Here is a 17649-nt window from a genome sequence, read left to right as displayed (position 1 = left end):
GAGGCCATGGACATTATATATGCAAACTTATATGAAATGATAAATATAGGTCATGAAAAGAAACAAAAATCAATATACTGGGCATATTATTTTTGCTAAGAAATGGGCTGAATTGCATCATGCTCATAGGGCAAAACACATTGTATCATGCTCGTAGGGCTTCTCTTGTATATTATTAACTTAAAAGGTGGCACGAAATATATTGAACAAGAAGAGAATCATATATTTATTTAAAATTAATATTCAATGAATCCATTTTGAAGAACTAAAACAAACTTAGTTCTATCGGTGAACAGTCTATAGCGTTTGCAAGAAAAACATTAAAATAGCACATTCATCTACAAGATTATTGATCATAAGCAATAGTAAGCAATTAGTATGAGAAATAGGGACCAGGAGGCAGCTTCTTTGTGCTGTGGCCAACGATGCACCTCCCAGTAAGAATAGGCTGATGATTGAATAGTTGAAAGATGCCTGTCATATATCATGTTTGCTTTTGCAATTTTGGATTATCACCTGTCAAAGAATGTAAAATTTTTTTAGCCATTTTCACTCCCCTCACTTCAATGAAGGTATCAAAATCCCAAATGTCTTGTCTAGAATTTCTCCAACCTTTTCGTATACCCAACTTCCAATGCATTGGCTTTTCTTCTATAATGCTGTCCTGTTTGCATTTGCAATTCTAGATTATCACCCGTCAAAGAATGTAAAATCGTTGCACCCATTTTCACTCCACTTACTTCATTGAAGGTATCAAAACCCCATATATCTTATCTTGTCTAGATTTTCTCCAACCTTTTCGTATACCCAACTTCCAATGCATTGGCTTTTCTTCTATAATGCTGTCCTGTTTGCATTTGCAATTCTAGATTATCACCCGTCAAAGAATGTAAAATCGTTGCACCCATTTTCACTCCACTTACTTCATTGAAGGTATCAAAACCCCATATATCTTATCTTGTCTAGATTTTCTCCAACCTTTTCGTATACCCAACTTCAAATGTATTGGTCTCTTCTTCTATAATGTTGTGACCACCCTTTCAAACCAAGGACTAAAAAATTCCAATTCTAAAGCAAACATACAAAATTCTTTCAACAGGCCTCTGATGCAAATAAAATGAAAACTATCCATGTTCTGGCAATATTATTTGAAGAATTTCAAGCAACAGAAATTGAGAGAATCTCTCTCTTTCCGTATTTACATAATCCACCATGAATTTTTCCTGAATTACACAACCTTTTAGCTAAATATAGTTACAAGACCAGAATCGATTAGTTCAAAACACTCGATATCCACCACATTAGGATTCCATCTTTGCAGTAGAAATTGCCATCAATTCTCTTTGAGTAAATAAGAAAGACTAGAAAAATTCGTTTGTCCTCTCTGAAATCTAGAGAAAACCTCGAAATTTTTCCAAAATACCTGTGAAATTGGAATCATCATAAGACCTTCTTGCTATTGTCGTGTATTGTTGTTCCAAGATCTTTACTTGAACTGAAAATAGTTCGATTTTCTCTCGTGCCTTTGTTTGAAATTTTAGTTAAACTTTCATAAAAAGGGAAAATTTTCCACAGGATCTGCAGAAATGATCAAGAAATTGAAGAAATTTACAGGATTGGAAGAAATTGAAGGTCGATTCCAATAATTAGTTTGAATCTTACCTTTGCTCTCCTTCTTAGGGTTTGCTTTGGCTTGGTTTGTCAAGAAAGAAACTCGTGAAAAAGAAAGAGAGAGTGAATGAAGAAAAAGAAAGCAAAATGCTCTTTATGTAAAATATCTATATCCTATTGAATAACCAGATAATGAACAGTAAAGAAACCAGTTTCAGTGTGAATCGGAGGGCAAAAAAATGAACAGTAGAGCCAACATTCACTCTTTTATATAAAGGCAATGAAATGATATAATTAATATTACTGATAAATTAAAATTAATTAAGTACAAATTCCAAAAATTCAATTCATTTACAAGCAATGAAATGTTAAATAAATGTTGAGCCGGAATTGAAAGAAGTGATGGACTACAAAAACCTCTCCAGATTACACGAAGGTGACAAGTCAAACAAAAAGGGTCATCTGTTTTAAACAATAAGAAAAAATGGTGCATCCAAAAAACGAATAACCTAAATCTCAAACAAGTGAATTGTATTGAAGAGTCCACAAATTTTGAGATTCAAACAATTTTTATGAAGGGGAAAAATTTTCAAAATCAAAACTCGCCTTATATTGACCGTAATAACACAGTTGAGGAGGACGAAACCAGTCGTTGGAACTTTAGGGCAAAAGGACGTTGATTTCTCAGAACTCTTCGTCCCTTCCACTTCAATGCCTTCCTCCTCTTCAAAAATCAAACCGAAAGCATCTATGAAAGTGAATAGTAGTTAGAGTATGAGATATTACCACCTTGCTTCGAGCCTCGGTCTCATCTTACTTGTTGGATTTTACCCTTCTTCTTCCTCCTTTTTAGGGTTTTATTTTGTTGTGGAACGAGGAGTCAATAAAAAAAAAACTCAAAAAAAAGAGAATGTGTGAATGAATGAAGTGAGAGAAAAAGAAAAGGTTTATATCGAAGATAAAAACAGAGAAAAAAATTGCTGCTTTGTGCACCACGGAGCTCATCTCTGTGCTGCGCGGAGTCTATCTTTCATTATTTTTTTTAACAAGAAAGAATTTAAAGTCAAAAAGTGTTGGCTACTTTGTTTGCTGTCAATTCGCATTAATTAGCACTTTGAACAAAGTGAATACGATCGAATTTGCTGTCAATTTTAAAGTAAAAAAATTCTGGCTTCTATGTTTTGTCATTACATAAGAAACAATGATATGTGAGAAGAAATTAAAGTGGGATTCTCTTTCATAATAATGGGAATAAAATTAAATATTTAATTAGGAAACGAATTTAAAGTCAAAAAGTGTTGGCTCCTTTATTTGCTGTCCTGTTTGTATTAAATAGCTACAGTACAGCTTGTCAGCTTTTGTGAATGTGAAAAAGTAAAAAAAAAATAGTGCTGGATTTCTCTTCGTGCTACGCAAAGAAGTGTCGACGGAGAGGATCTCACTCCGCACCGCGCGTAGTGTTTCACCAACTCTCCGTGCAGCGTGGAGGCCCTCTTTTTTTTGTTTATTTTTTTAGTACGTGTTTTTGGTAATTTGACCATAATTTTGGCTACGGTTATCAAAATCGTGCCCATAACCCCAATTCGGAAAGCTCTTTTCTGCACGCACATCGTGGCATCATTTTCAAGGTCAAAATTCGCTGTTTTCCTTCCAAATCCCCAATTATAATTATTTTCTTCCTTTTATGACATCTTTTATTATGAAAACATACTTTCTAATGTTGTAAATATTTATCCTACGTCCAAAAAAAAAAAATTAACGTCATACACATAAATTTTTTTTAGAAAATGATGTAAATTATATTTAAAAAGTTGTCGCGAAAAAAAAAATCATAAAATGACTGATTTTTTTAAAGAAAAAAGACGAGTTATAAGCATTTTTAAATGTAATGTTTAACTATTTTCAACATTCATTTAGATTATATTTTCAACATTCATTTTTTTTTTTTATTTTACCTCTGGCTGCACGGAGCCATTTTTTTTTAATTGGACGATTAATATTTTTTTTGTCAACTTTTTTAAGACACGCGTTTGATGTACGTTTAACTATTTTTTATATTCATTTAAATCATTCTATAAAAGGGGAGATCCTTCTCCTTCTCTCAAGAAAATGAGGTTTCAAACAAAATTGATAAAACAGAAGAAATCCATAGTCAGCAGAATTATGTTGATACATGGATCGAAATCAGTACTATACTAGACTGTCCAGTTAATGAGCCTAAAGTAACCAGCAAATCCTAAAATAAATTTCACAGCAAAAGTTTCTTCTACATTGGATTGTGGAGCTGATAATCATGCCTTCGACGATAATCTGTTGTTTCTGGAGTTTGAAGTTACTCCTTCGAAAACAATCCGACAGAATCACCTGAATGTAATAATTGATCAACAAGATCCTAAAATTGTAATTCGAGCCCACCGACTTCACGATGTTTCCTTAAAATGAATTTGCTGCCTTCAATGGTGCTAAAGGCGTCCATCAATCGTTTCCCAGGATAGAACGAATTTTCGTCTCCTACGGAAGCAGCACTGCAATCTGCAGGAGTTCCAACGAACTCAACAAAGTGTGTTTTACTTCGAGACAATATCAGAACGAGAGACAGGGAAATGAGATTCAAAGCACAGAAAGTTTGCAATGAAAATTGTGTAAATTTTATGGTAGAAAGGTTGGCTATTTATAGACTTTGTTCGTGGCCATTCGAACAGTCATCACCTTTCAGACAAGCCTCAAAAATCCGAACAGACATACTGTTCTTAAAAGTCGTGTCTGTTAAATCGGTTAACAATCGGCTAACAGTCGACTATTTGGTCGGTAAACAGTCGACTGTTTGGTCGGTAAACAGTCGAAAAAGTCGGCTATTAAAAGAAAATAAAACACCCGGAATAAGCCAAAAATTTAAATTTCATATTGTACCCAAAAATTTTATTATTTACAATTTGGCCCAAAATTTTAAATAAATTTTGTCCAAAAAGTTAATATAGTGTAAAGGTCCACTCGCACCCGCACCGGACACGGACACGGACACGGACACGTGCTCCCGGTCGGTTGGACGAACGGCGGCGGCGGCGCGCGCGTGTGGGTTTATGACCGAACCCAATAGGATATAGGTCTTCCCCCTTCCAAAGACTATTGGTACCCTTTGGGGCCCAAACCCAATTCCAAACTTCCACCTTATAAACCACACCAAAGTTTCCTAATTTTCCTATATGGGATAAGTGCTTAGAAAATCAAATTTTTCCATAATTCTTAGTTTATATGGATTACTTTAACACTTAATATTTCATTCAATTTTAAATGGTTTTCGATAAATAAATATATCACGTTAATCATCTCGTGGAGTAGAACGTGAATATGCTAGGTCCCATATTAATTAAAAGGTGGGTCCCACTAAAATTTGGGCTCAAAGTTGACCCATTAACCATTTTTTCCAACATAATCTTCAGTGTTAGCTGCTTGCAGTTGAAGGTAGGACTTGAAAACACAGGAAACTGCGAGTACTGAGGCATTGGATACAAGTTTGGCAAATAACAGCACATCTCAGCATTGGAAAAAGGAACATTGTCGAGTACCCTGAACTCTAAACCATGGGAAACAGGGATTTCACTGCCAATATAATTGCCCCAGCTTTCACCACCATTGCTATACGTATAATTTCCGAAAGTATCTTCATCATTACATATATAGTTGCTGCTACTACTCGATGTACCATCATTCATTGGCATCATCATCAGCCTCGGATCAGCCATATTGAATGAGCCGTCAATAATCTGTGGCATCAAAAATTGCTGCTGCTGATAATACAACTTAGGTTGGTAGACGTATATATTTTCTTGAACTGATTGAGCATTCATTTGATTCTGATTCATCAAATTAATTCGAGACTTGACATTCTCAATCTTAGCCTGCAGAAGACTACTAAAGTATTTCAGTTCGTCGTATGTCAAGTTATCATACGATGCAACCCAAGTTGGGTACTTAGTTTCAATGTCCTTGTTACGCGTTCTCACAAGCTCTTCTTGAACTTTCTTCACTTTATTCTTGAAGAAAAATGACAAATCATAGGTTCTTTGTCTGCAATCATCATCTGATCTCTTCTTGTAGGAGCTGATCAAATTTTCAATCTCTTCACGATTTTCAGGCCAAATTATAGGCTTGACTGGTTCGTCACCTTCGGCTGGCCCGTAGAGAATCATGCCTATTTTGACTCCACATAGAGTCGACAATTCATAAGCCTTCTTCTCCAAACCTTTCCTTCTCTTTTCAAAAGTTACACGGCATGCCTTGTGGTTATTTCTAAGTTCCAGGGTTAGTTTTGTTCGTCCCATCTACATAAACAAAATCACAATAATCAGAATCTCATTCCCTTTTTTCTTTTAAAAATTTTAACTTCTGATACTGATTTATAAGTATCGAGTGCAAAGATCAGTAAAATATTTAAACTAATAAACACAAATAAAGAAAATTCAAATTATATTTTAATATTAGTACTTTGTTACAAATTCGAATCGAAATTAGGGCTTTTAAATTCTAAACTGCAAGCAAAATAATACAAAGATTTCAATAAAAAACTTGCTTATGGCCATTACCGTTCGGAGTTGTGCATAATACATGCATTGCTCTCAAGAAATTGGAAAAATCAAGAACTTAAATTTAGTTATTAACTTATCAAAATAGCATAATCCTAAATTTTTAATTTATTGCCTTTTTAAACACCAAAACCATTCATCAAAAAAACTGCATTTAAAAAAAAATTGATAAAAAGTAACAGAATCCTTTATTAGTAATTGATAAAAAGAATAATAGTATCCTGAATTGATGATTGATAAAAAAAAATAACAGAACTGTTGATTAATAATTGATCAAAATGCTGCAGGAAATTATAAATTCTGATCTAAGGAACAGAACTTTAATCAAGAAACTACTTTACGAGTTTCTGGGCTTCAATTCTCCGATCTCAAACACCTTAATCTAAGTAATGAATGTGTTCTTATAAAGAATAATGGGGGGAGGTGGGTGTTGAATTTATATGGAAAGAAAATTCTTCAAAAACCGATGAAGATTTTCTTGATTACAAATTTTCGGTTTATTACCTTATGGGTTTCACTAGGATTTAATTCTTTCTTACCGACAAAGACACTTTACGGCTGTAACAAAACTAAAAGAAAAAAAAGGAAGTCAATTAAATTTACGCGCAGAAGTTCAAATCCATTATTTTTAACTTTAATTTTCTACCTAATTGTTATTATGATCTTAGATATGTATTTGTGAGTGCATTTTCTTTTTAAGATTCTTTCAGTGATTACCGTAATTATGGTCAATAATATACAAATTCGAAACGTGGATTAAGTAGTATAAAAAGAACTTAAAATATCTTGTTTATTCTAATGTTAATACACCCCAGTACTACATGTCAAATGCGAACTAAAGTCAAAAATTCGATTTTTGTACTCGTCTTTTGAAGAATGCCCTTTGTTTGGTAGTTTTGATTGCTTCTCCTAAGTTGATGAGTACATTCAAAAAGTGTTTTATGCTCAACATTAAACTTGTTCAATTACGAAATATAATCAAGGATGTCTTTCTTTTTTTTTTGTTAAAGACGGCTATTGCTCTCGTTCATGACATATGATTCATCAGGATATTGAGATCTATGTCGATGTTCATGAATTGGATAAAGCATTGTTTCATAATATGTGAATTTGTAGCACGTATAATATGGTAGATGCTTTCCTTCCGAATTCATCACATATTCGTAAGTGTACATTACACACTTATCCATACTATAAAACATGATAAATAATTGCTAATTGAGTAGGTTTGTACATAATTTAGCCTAAATATGATAATTAGAGATACAATTTGGATTTGGATGTTTTTGAAAAAAAAATGAAGAAGAAGAAGGTTTCTGAGTTAATATGGAGTTGATTTGGAATAATTAATTGTTAATTGGATTGCATGTGATTGACAAGAAACATTAAGATAACAGTCTAGAAATTTACAAATTTAGGGAGTGAAATTCAACATTTAGAAAGTTTGGACATTCATTTTACAGTACTTGTAGGGGACCAATTTCGAATGATATTAAAGTTCGGGGACTCATATGATAGCTTTTGGAACTTGTAGGATCAATTTGGATAAAAGGACCAAAATTGAGTGAAAAAGTTGAATAGGGACCAAAGTGCAATATACAAAACTTGTGGGACTGACTTGGACATATTTAAAAGGGGAAAGACCAAAATTGTGAGATGAAAAGTTGGAGGGATGAAATTATTTAGATGAAAAGTTCAAGGACTTGATGTGAAATTTAATGTTAAAAGGTTGAAGGGGGAAAAAGGGAAAGAAAAAAGAAAGACACGTGGAAAAAAATAGAAAAGGAATTATATCAACCCTGATAAAGGAGATTATTTCACTAGTCTCTGTTTGCCAAGGTTGACTGAGGCAAGCAAATTGTGGTCATTTTGCTTTCGGTGTATTTTGCTGTTTTTTGTTAAAATAATGCTATTTAACTCCACTTAACGTATTTTGTTGTTTTTCATTTAGTTTATCACTTAATGTCACTTAAATCGAGGTTGCAATCCCAATGAAGTCAAACAGCATTTTTCTTTTTTATTATTTTTTCAACTTGATTCGTTTTGACTCTCTTTCTAGGTATAATTCTCAAGGTACTCCTACCATCATATAAGTGCATCGTTAAGATCAAATTAAGGGAAGGAGAATTTTTTCAAATAAAAAATTAGAGAGAAAAATCGAGGAACAATTACAAAGCTAGGGTTTCAAAGTTTTCACGAAAAGAATGGTTTCTTGATGTAAGATCTTTATTTTTTCTCCCTTTCCATTTAAACTCAGTGATGTACTCTAAATCTATCTTGTATTTTTCTATCCCTATCATATGTTGTTGACACACAAAAAGTTCAGCCCAAGTCGAATAGCCCAAGGAATGAAGTCCAATTGGAAGATCCCCAAAATCAAATAGCCCAAAGAATGACCCAATCAGGCAATGCAGGATAAAGGCCCAAATAGGGAAGTCCATGAACGCGGTAATACCATCGTCCAAGGTTGCAAGTCGCCCAAGATTTGAGCGAATGAATTGCCATGCAGTCGCCCAGAGCTGTGACCCTCCTCTCATCCAAACATTCGAGTCGCCCAACATCTTAGCAAACATAAGATGTTATGATTACCCAAAAGTGCAGTTAATGAAGTAATTATTGGGTAGTTCTATCACGTTCCACGATTCAAGGAATTCAATTGAAGATGGTTGAACGACAAAAAGTAATGGCAACAGTTAGAGAAGGCAGTTCCATGACAAGTTGGCCACTACAAGGAAAGTGGGCAGTTATAGAGCAATCAAGCAGTTTTTAAGCGGTTGATCACGAAGAGATCATCCAGGGAGTATAAAAGGAAGAAAAGACATAGAGCAAAGAACCCTGAATCAAACACTCTCAAACAAAGAATATGTAACTTTAAATTTCTTAGTTTAGATTTAAAAACTTCTTTTTCAGTAACTCGTGTGCTTGCGCCCCTTGGAGGCATTCTGTTTTTATTTTCCAATTGTAAAGTCATCGCCAATAAAAACACCCCTTTTTGGGACTTTGTCTTAAGAGGTTTGTCCCTTACACAATCGTCTGATCCCTTTTTAATTATTAACGACTAACCCGCGCGAAACAATTTGGCACGCCCAGTGGGATAGTGATGTTTGGTGTTGAAGATAAAAAAGGTGAAACAATATGCCTCAGAGATCCGATAAGGAAGCAGCAAGTCAGGGAAGAGTCCAGTCTGTGATCGAGCGATATGAGGAGCAGCACATTCTGTTTTTATTTTTCGATTGTAAAGTCATCGCCAATAAAAACACCCCTTTTTGGGACTTTGTCTTAAGAGGTTTGTCCCTTACACAATCATCTGATCCCTTTTTAATTGTTAACGACTAACCCGCACGAAACAATTTGACACGCCCAGTGGGATAGTGATGTTTGGTGTTGAAGATAAAAAAGGTGAAACAATATGCCTCAGAGATCCGATAAGGAAGCAGCAAGTCAGGGAGGAGTCCAGTCTGTGATCGAGCGATATGAGGAGCAGCATAGCTCTCCACGAACAGATGGACAGAATCAGAGCAGTAACAGTCGTTACGAATTAATGGCAGAGTTGAGTCCTCGAACTATGCGTGCACTACTTGGAGAACTCACACAAGATGTCGTTGAACAGGTAAATCTTCGAAATATTCATAATATGGAAAGATTTACCCAGAATGGGAATGCACATTATGACAACATAGCCAAACAACTGAATACTTTGAATGAAATAATGAATAAGTTAGTAGGTCAAATTTGTCAACCAGTTATGCCTCTTGCAAACCACACTTCAAACTAGGACAATTGTGGGACATAACCCCCCATTCCTAAATCCAAGTCAAGGGGTAGAACCACATTTCGGTCCCTCTACTTCAAACCAAGGGGATAGTGTAATGTCAAATCAGAATAATGGTAGTGGTACGCCTAACTTGGGGGGTAATCCAAATGTAAGAGATAATGTCCTAAATAACGGGTAGAATACCCCACGTGTTAATGAGGGAATAAATGTTCAGGCTAATGGTAACAATGGCCCAAATCATGGTAACTTTATTCCTGATCAAGGACCAAATATCAGGCCTCAAGCAAATCAACCGGTCAACCAACCTGTAGGGATTCCATATTACCCCAACGTCATGTTGAGGAATCAGATTATCAAAATCGTACAGGACCAGATGGCTTTTGGGGTACTTCCTGTCATTAGGTCGATTTACACAAAGCCATATCCTGATTGGATAGACCAAGCATATCCATGGCCTAGAGGGTATAAAGTGCCAGAATTCTCACTGTTTACCAGTTTAGGGGAGGTGTCTACTCTAGAACACATAGGACGATTCACACTGCAAAGTGGTGACATAACCGATTATCATAAAATGAGGTTTTTCCCTAGTTCATTAACAGGAGTAACTTTCTCCTGGTTCATCAATTTGCCAGCGAATTCTGTTCAAACATGGCAACAATTAGAATAATTATTCCACGCTTAGTTTCATAAGACTGAGTCTAAAGTTACTTTGACCGATTTGGCGAACTTACGTCAAATGCCAAACGAATGGGCAGAAGGTTTCCTCCAATCAAGACAACAAGAAGTAAATGTTTTGTACCCCTGCCCGAAAAAGAGTTTGTCAAAATTGCTCAAGGTTGTTTGAGTTTTGATTTGAAAAATAAATTCCAAGATAAGGAATTTCCTAACCTTTTCTAATTGAGCGCGAACGTGATTAGGTATGAACGATTGATAAGAGAAGAAGAGCAAATAAAAAATTCTAGCAAGGGGACTTATTATAGAGACCCAAATTTTGATGTTCATACCATCAATAACGAGTCATACGATTAGACCGAAATGTGTTTTGCCGAATTAGTCAAAGGAGACATGTATACTTGTCCTATAATGGCTAAGCCTAGACCATCGGGCAAGGATGAGCCTATGAAAGATGAAAACGTAAAAGTTAGAACGTTCTCGTTCGATGTAACCAACGCTGACCTTATATTTGATAAATTATATAAGGATAAGCAGATAAAGTTGAGCGATAAGCATAAATTACCGAACCCTGAACAAATTAAGGGTAAAAAATATTGTAAGTGGCATAATGCATGGTCACATTTGACTAACAATTGCTTGATTTTTCGCCATGTGTTACAGGATGTCATTGAATTAGGACGAATTGCGTTCGATGATAAGAAGAAGATGGCAGTGGATGAAAATCCTTTTCCATAACCACTTGGAGTGAATATGGTGACGCCTGGTTTCAAAAATAAGTTGCCAAAATTCAAATTGGTTATAGATGATGGAGAAGAAGACCCTGGACCACATCCCAATGTCTTCGAGCATATTAAAGGGAAGGAGCCAAAAAAGGATGAAGACGTCTTGTGTACAAGATGTAAAAGGGAAGTGAATGGGAATACGGAGAAACCAGGGATATGGCAACATCTCTATCGCCCTACTTTCTTCCCAAATGCTCAGCCTGGTAGAGGACGAGGTACATCGTTCTATAAGAGACCGTCTTTTGAGAGGCAGTTCAGGCTAGTAAATAATGGGAGAACATTCAGGCCGCAACCTCGCCGACCAAATGTATGGCATTCGTTCCAGTATAATGCAGGAAAGGCGATACCCTTCAACAAGATGACTAGAACCCAAAGGCGTTTCCAACGAAATTATGGACGAATGATGAGGCAACAACAGGGAGTGCCACGTCCTAAGGCGCTTAAACTACTCGAGGTAGCCAATCAAAATGTTCTCAAAGATAGTGAAGAGACTGGTACAGATGAATCGATGATAGAGTTGCAAGAAACTTCTTCTAGGAGATCGAAATTTGAGCGAGACAGAAAGGATGGAGAAGATCCAAATCAGCCCCTTACTATTAAGTTCGGTACGTTACCTCCTGTTGTGGCTAATAACTATTTACTAGCCAATGAGTTTAAGAATAAAGAGAAAGAAGAAGAAGAAAGAGAGGATAACGAAGGAGAAGTATGCGTACTGGAATATGAAGAAGGCCAGACTTCTAGAGAGACCTACAATGGTGAGGAAGATGATGGTATGATAGACATTGAAGAGGAAATCGACCTAGAAGCAGAAAGAAGAGGGAGAGGAGTATCGTACAATACTCTGTTGAAGCAACTACATCGAGAGGGAGTTCGTGAAGTAGATTTATTGGGAGAACCATCGAGCGTTCTTTCGATTTTTACGTGCTGTACGGAACGCCTAAAAGGAAGAAGAGAGTGCCTCGCTCTGAAAAGTATGGATCACCTCCAATAATAATGTCTCCTCCTACAGGTTGGGTAACTGAAGAGGAAGCATCAGAAAACAGTAAAAAGGAAATTTATGGACAGGGGCTCAGTGCGATATGCTGCACGTTGACTTATCACAAAAGTATAACTCAACAGAAGACAAGCAGGAAGTAGAAATAGAGGCTGCCGAAAAGGTTATTTTTAAACGGCCAGCCATGAAATTGACTAAACACTTGAGGCTGTTGTTGGTTAAAGCTCTAGTTAACGGCATACCTGTGGCAAAAGTGCTTGTCGATAATGGAGCAACTATAAACACCATTCTATCTAGGATGATGAGAAAATTTACAAAGACAGAAGGGAATATGATTCCAACAAAAGTCATCCTTACAAGTTTCAATGAAGGAGCAACTGCAGCTAAGAGAGTTATGCCATTGGACACAACTATAGGTACAACTACTAGGACCACAGTCTTCTTTGTAATAGATGGTCCTACTAGTTACAATGTGTTACTAGGAAGAGATTGGATACACAGAAGTCGCTGTATACCCTCATCGCTCCATCAATGCCTAGTTTTTTGGAATAACAAGGGTGAAGCAGAGGTGGTGCAGACCGATCATAGGCCTTTTGTTGCAGAAGCAAACTCAGTGGAAAAGGTTCATGTACGAAGAAAACTATGGACCTGTCAGGGTAGTCCAAGATGGGGAAGAAACTCAGATTATCGTGCAAAGTGAAGAGTCATTTTCAGTGAACGTACTCACTGAAATGTTCAGTCAGATGAGGCCAAATATAGTGGCCCTAGAAGAGCCAGTAATTGGCAAAAGAATAATCAAGGAGTCCTGAATGAGTTTGAAGTAACAAAAGTAAATGGCCGATATTCGGACCTTCAAAGCCAAATTCATGACTTTCAATAAAGAATGCAAGGACAAGACGAAAGAAGAGGCAGCCCTGAAAACGTTGAAAGATAAATTAGCAATATTCGAATTGGAACAAAGTATTGGCCGAGAAGTCAACAAGGTGGATTGTTTAGAAGAAGAAGTGCTTACAAGGGAGCTGGATGATGAAGTAATGCGGATCATCAAGCCTGGATACGCTCAAGCACAAGGCCCTCTGATTAAAGTAAATATTGGCAATGAAGGAGAAGATCGTCCAACATTCATCAGCCAGATGCTCGATCAAGATGTTAGTGATAAATTAGTCGCTTTGTTAAAGGAGTATAAAGATTGTTTTGTTTGGGATATGAACAAATGTCTGATTTAGATAGAGACTTGGTGGAACATAGATTACCAACTAAGCCTAATTTTAAACCTCATAGGCAACCTCCCAGACGTTTTGCTCCTAATGTACTCCCTGAGATTAAGAAAGAGATAGAGCGATTATTAAAAGCAGGCTTTATTAGAACAGCCAGGTATGTCGAATGGTTGTCCAATATCGTGCCAGTACTAAAAAAGAATGGTAAACTAAGGGTGTGCATAGATTTTAAGAATTTAAACATAGCCACACCCAAAGATGAGTATCAAATGCCCACGATAGATTCTTTAGTAGACTCAACTGCCGGACATGTCATGTATTCTTTCATGGATGGGTATTCAAGATACAATCAAATTTATATAGTTGAGGAAGACATACAAAAAACTGTCTTTAGATGCCCTGGGTCTCTAGGATGTTTTGAATGGGTAGTCATGCCTTTCGGCCTGAAAAAAGCAGGAGCAACTTATCAAAAGGCAATGAATTTTATTTTTCATGATATGATAGGCAAGTTTGTTGAAGTGTACGTAGATGATATAGTGGTCAAATCCATTAAAGAAGAGGACCATTTCGAATAGTTAAGATATTCATTTGAGCGAATGAAGCAATATAAGCTAAAGTTGAATCCTTTGAAATGTGTATTTTGTGTTAATGCAGGGAACTTTCTTGGTTTCTTGGTACACAAAAGAGGGATTGAACTTGATAAAAATAAAGCGAAAGCCATTTTAGAGGCCAAACCACCTAGCAACAAAAAAGAATTGCAAAGATTTCTAGGCCAAGTAAACTTTTTAAGACGCTTTATTTCTAACTATGCAGGGCGAACTAAAATCTTTTCGCCACTTTTAAAGCTGAAAAATCAGGAGAAATTCATCTTGAAAGAAGAACATCAAAAGGCTTTTGAAAGCCTGAAGACATATTTATCAAGTCCGCCAGTGTTGGTGTCACCAATCCAAGGATGGCCAATGAAAGTATATGTATCGGCTGAAAAAGAATCAATAGCTGGAATGGTCGCGCAAGAAGACCAATTTGGTGAAGAGAGGGCGATTTACTACTTGAGTAGATGGTTAACAAAATGTGAATGTAATTACTCTGCTATCGAAAAATTATATCTTGCATTGTATTTCACATGTACAAAATTAAGGGCTTATTTACGACCCGTAACCGTTTATTTGATTTCTAGAGTAAATTTGATTAGGTATATGTTCTCTCGCCCTATTTTATACCAAAGAGTAGGCCTTTGGACGTTACCTTTATCAGAATTCGAAATACAATACATACCCCAAAAGGCAGTCAAAAATCAGGTTTTGACTAACTTTCTAGCCGATCATCCATGCCTTGACATGCCTGAAAAAATTGAATTAGAAATCAATTCGTTCGAGCTAAAACCTTGGATGTTGTATTTCGATGAGTCAAAAACCTCTAAAGGTACAAGAGTAAGAGTAGCATTGATAAATCATTTAGGGATTTGCTAGGTACAAGAGTAAGAGTAGCATTGATAAATCATTTAGGGATTTGCTACAAGTTCGCATTCACTTTGGATAGGATGTGCACCAACAATCAGGCCGAATATGAAGTCTTAATCGTAGGCCTAGAACTAATGATAGATATGGGGGTAAAAAATGTAAACATTAGAGGTGATTCTCAATTGGTAATTCACCAACTGATTGGTGGTTTTAAATGCTAAAGTCATTCCATCATGAGTCAATATGAAATCGCCCAAAAGTTATTAGAAGAACTCGACCAAGTAGAACTTCAATGCGTTAATAGAATATACAATGATGTGGCAAATGAGTTGACCCAGATAACCTCAGGGTACTCAAAGGTTTTAAATTGGAAGTCTATTTGTAAGTATGGAACAATATTGCCCGTGATCCAAAGAAGGGCGAGAAGGATTGCACTTCATTGCATACAAAATGGAGATGCAATGGATTGGAGGACAGAGATTAGGAGTTCCTTAAAGAACCTAATAAAAGAGATAGTAGAAAAATGAAGTTGCATTTGCTAAACTATGCACTGATAGATGAAGAGTTGTTCAAGAAACGCTCTGATGGTATACTGCTAAAATGTGTAAGTTTGCAAGAAGCCAGGATGATCATGGCTGAAGTGCACGAAGGGATATGTGGAGCTCATCAAGCTGGCCAAAGGATGAGATGGTTAATTATTAGGAGTGGATATTTTTGGCCAAAGATGAGAGAATTATGCGTTCAGTATGCAAAGAGTTATTTAGCATGCAAAAAGCATGGTCCAATACAAAGGGCGTCGGCACGAAAGATGGCACCTATTATTAAACATTGGCCGTTCAAGGGTTGGGCGATAGACTTGATAGGGAAGATTTATCCCCTATCGTCCAAGCTACATACTTTTGTTATAGTTGCAACCGATTATTTCACTAAGTGAGTAGAGGTGGTACCTTTGAAGGAGATCACCCAGAAGAATGTCATAGAATTTATCCGTGATCACATCATTTATAGATTTGGAATTCCACAAATTTTGATGATAGATCACGGAACATTTTTAAATGGGGATCAAGTGAATAAATTCTTGAGCGAGTTTGGAGTTAAATTAGTAAACTCCACACCATATTACACTTAATCCAACGGGTAAGCAGAATCTTCTAATAAGATTCTAAAAAATATCATAAGAAAAATGATATATGAAAATGCCAGAAATTGGCATGAATGTCTGAACAAAACCTTATGGGCTTATAGGACGTCGCCTTGGTCAAGTACCAAAATTACTCATTTCCAACTTACTTATGGACAGGAGGCCGTTTTGCCTATGGAAATCAACGTGCAATCGATCAAAGTGTGTTTGCAACATAAGTTAAGTGATGATGAGTATACCGAATCACTAGTTCAAAACGTATTAGAGTTGGACAAATTAAAGTTAGACGTCCTAGATAGATTGCAAGTTCAAAAACGAAAAATGACTAAATTTTATAATAAAAAAGTTATAGCCAAATCGTTCAGCTTGGGCGAACTGGTTTGGAAAACAGTACTCCCTTTGGATAGCAAAGATCCAAAGTATGGCAAATGGTCTCCCAATTGGGAAGGACCATATAAAGTGAATAATGTATTACCTAATGGAGCCTATCATTTGGAAGATTTAGACGGCACCAAGCATATGAGGTTCATTAATGGCAAATATTGGAAAAAGCATGTTCCTTCCTTATGGGAAAGTGAACAAATAAAAGCGTAACTAAATCGCATTGAATGATCGTAGAGTAAAAAGGGGCCAGAGCGAAATACGTTCAAATAAATTCCTTTATTATCAAATTTTAATTACAAAGCTGCAAAATACAAGATGCTAAATGCTCTATAAACTACGATCAAGAGCAAACTAATCTCCTGGTCGATCGTCGAGTAAGAGGGTGTACTGGCCTTGATCGCCATCCCGCACTACTGCAAAGGCAAGCAGAGAGGTCGAGAAGTACTCTCAGCAAGCAGAAAGGAAGATGAAGCGCCCTCACATCGCCTTCCTAAATGCATCGTTGCAACGACAGGCAAGGAGGCTGAGAAGCACTCTCAGGAAACAAGGTGGCCTGCAAGCACCCCAAAAATTGTCTTCCATTATTGAACTCCTTGTAGGAACGGAGATGATGGGAAGAACTTTGCTGCTAGCCAAAGAATATTTCCTATATCTCTCATACCAAAGGTGACATCAAGAAAGATGGCAAAGTGGGCGAATCAGATGATCCATTTCCACGAAAAACGAAAGTTTTAGATTGATTGTCAAAAATGTCAAGTAATGGCAGCAAATTGGTTTTTTTTTAAGAAGAAAATGGAAATGAAGATGGAAAGTATGAAGTATACGTACATTTATAGGGAGGTGAAGGTAAAAAGACAGAATATGATGTGCATTTATAGGGGGTGAAGATGAAAAGACAGAATATGAGCAGCCATATTCGTGTCTAGTAAATGGGATTAAGTGGCCCAAAGTCGGGCAGAAATATCAAGAGAAAATGTGCAAAAATTTTAGCATAAAGCAGTATACGTACATTTATAGGGAGGTGAAG

At 36.3% G+C, this 17649-nt stretch overlaps 1 protein-coding gene across 1 annotated transcript; it reads right to left on the bottom strand.

Annotated features, from left to right (window-relative positions):
• Positions 1-3971: 3971 nt before the first annotated feature.
• LOC111370205 (agamous-like MADS-box protein AGL11) lies at positions 3972-5935 on the bottom strand. Its single transcript, XM_022991891.1, has 2 exons — positions 5041-5935; positions 3972-3975 (listed from the first exon to the last, which is right to left on the bottom strand). Exons 1-2 carry the CDS (start codon positions 5931-5933, stop codon positions 3972-3974), a joined length of 897 nt encoding a protein of 298 aa, XP_022847659.1. The 5' UTR covers positions 5934-5935.
• Positions 5936-17649: the final 11714 nt, after the last annotated feature.

This window comes from Olea europaea, chromosome 21, assembly GCF_002742605.1.
Source record: "Olea europaea var. sylvestris chromosome 21, O_europaea_v1, whole genome shotgun sequence".
NCBI classification, from domain to species: Eukaryota; Viridiplantae; Streptophyta; class Magnoliopsida; order Lamiales; family Oleaceae; genus Olea; species Olea europaea.
The sequence above is the reverse complement of the archived record's forward strand: the minus strand, read 5'-3'. Positions and strand labels throughout refer to the sequence as shown.

What these genes read in the sequence shown, in the direction of transcription:
- LOC111370205 (XM_022991891.1), bottom strand. Translation starts at nt 5,933, where the DNA reads ATGGGACGAACAAAACTAACCCTGGAACTTAGAAATAACCACAAGGCA.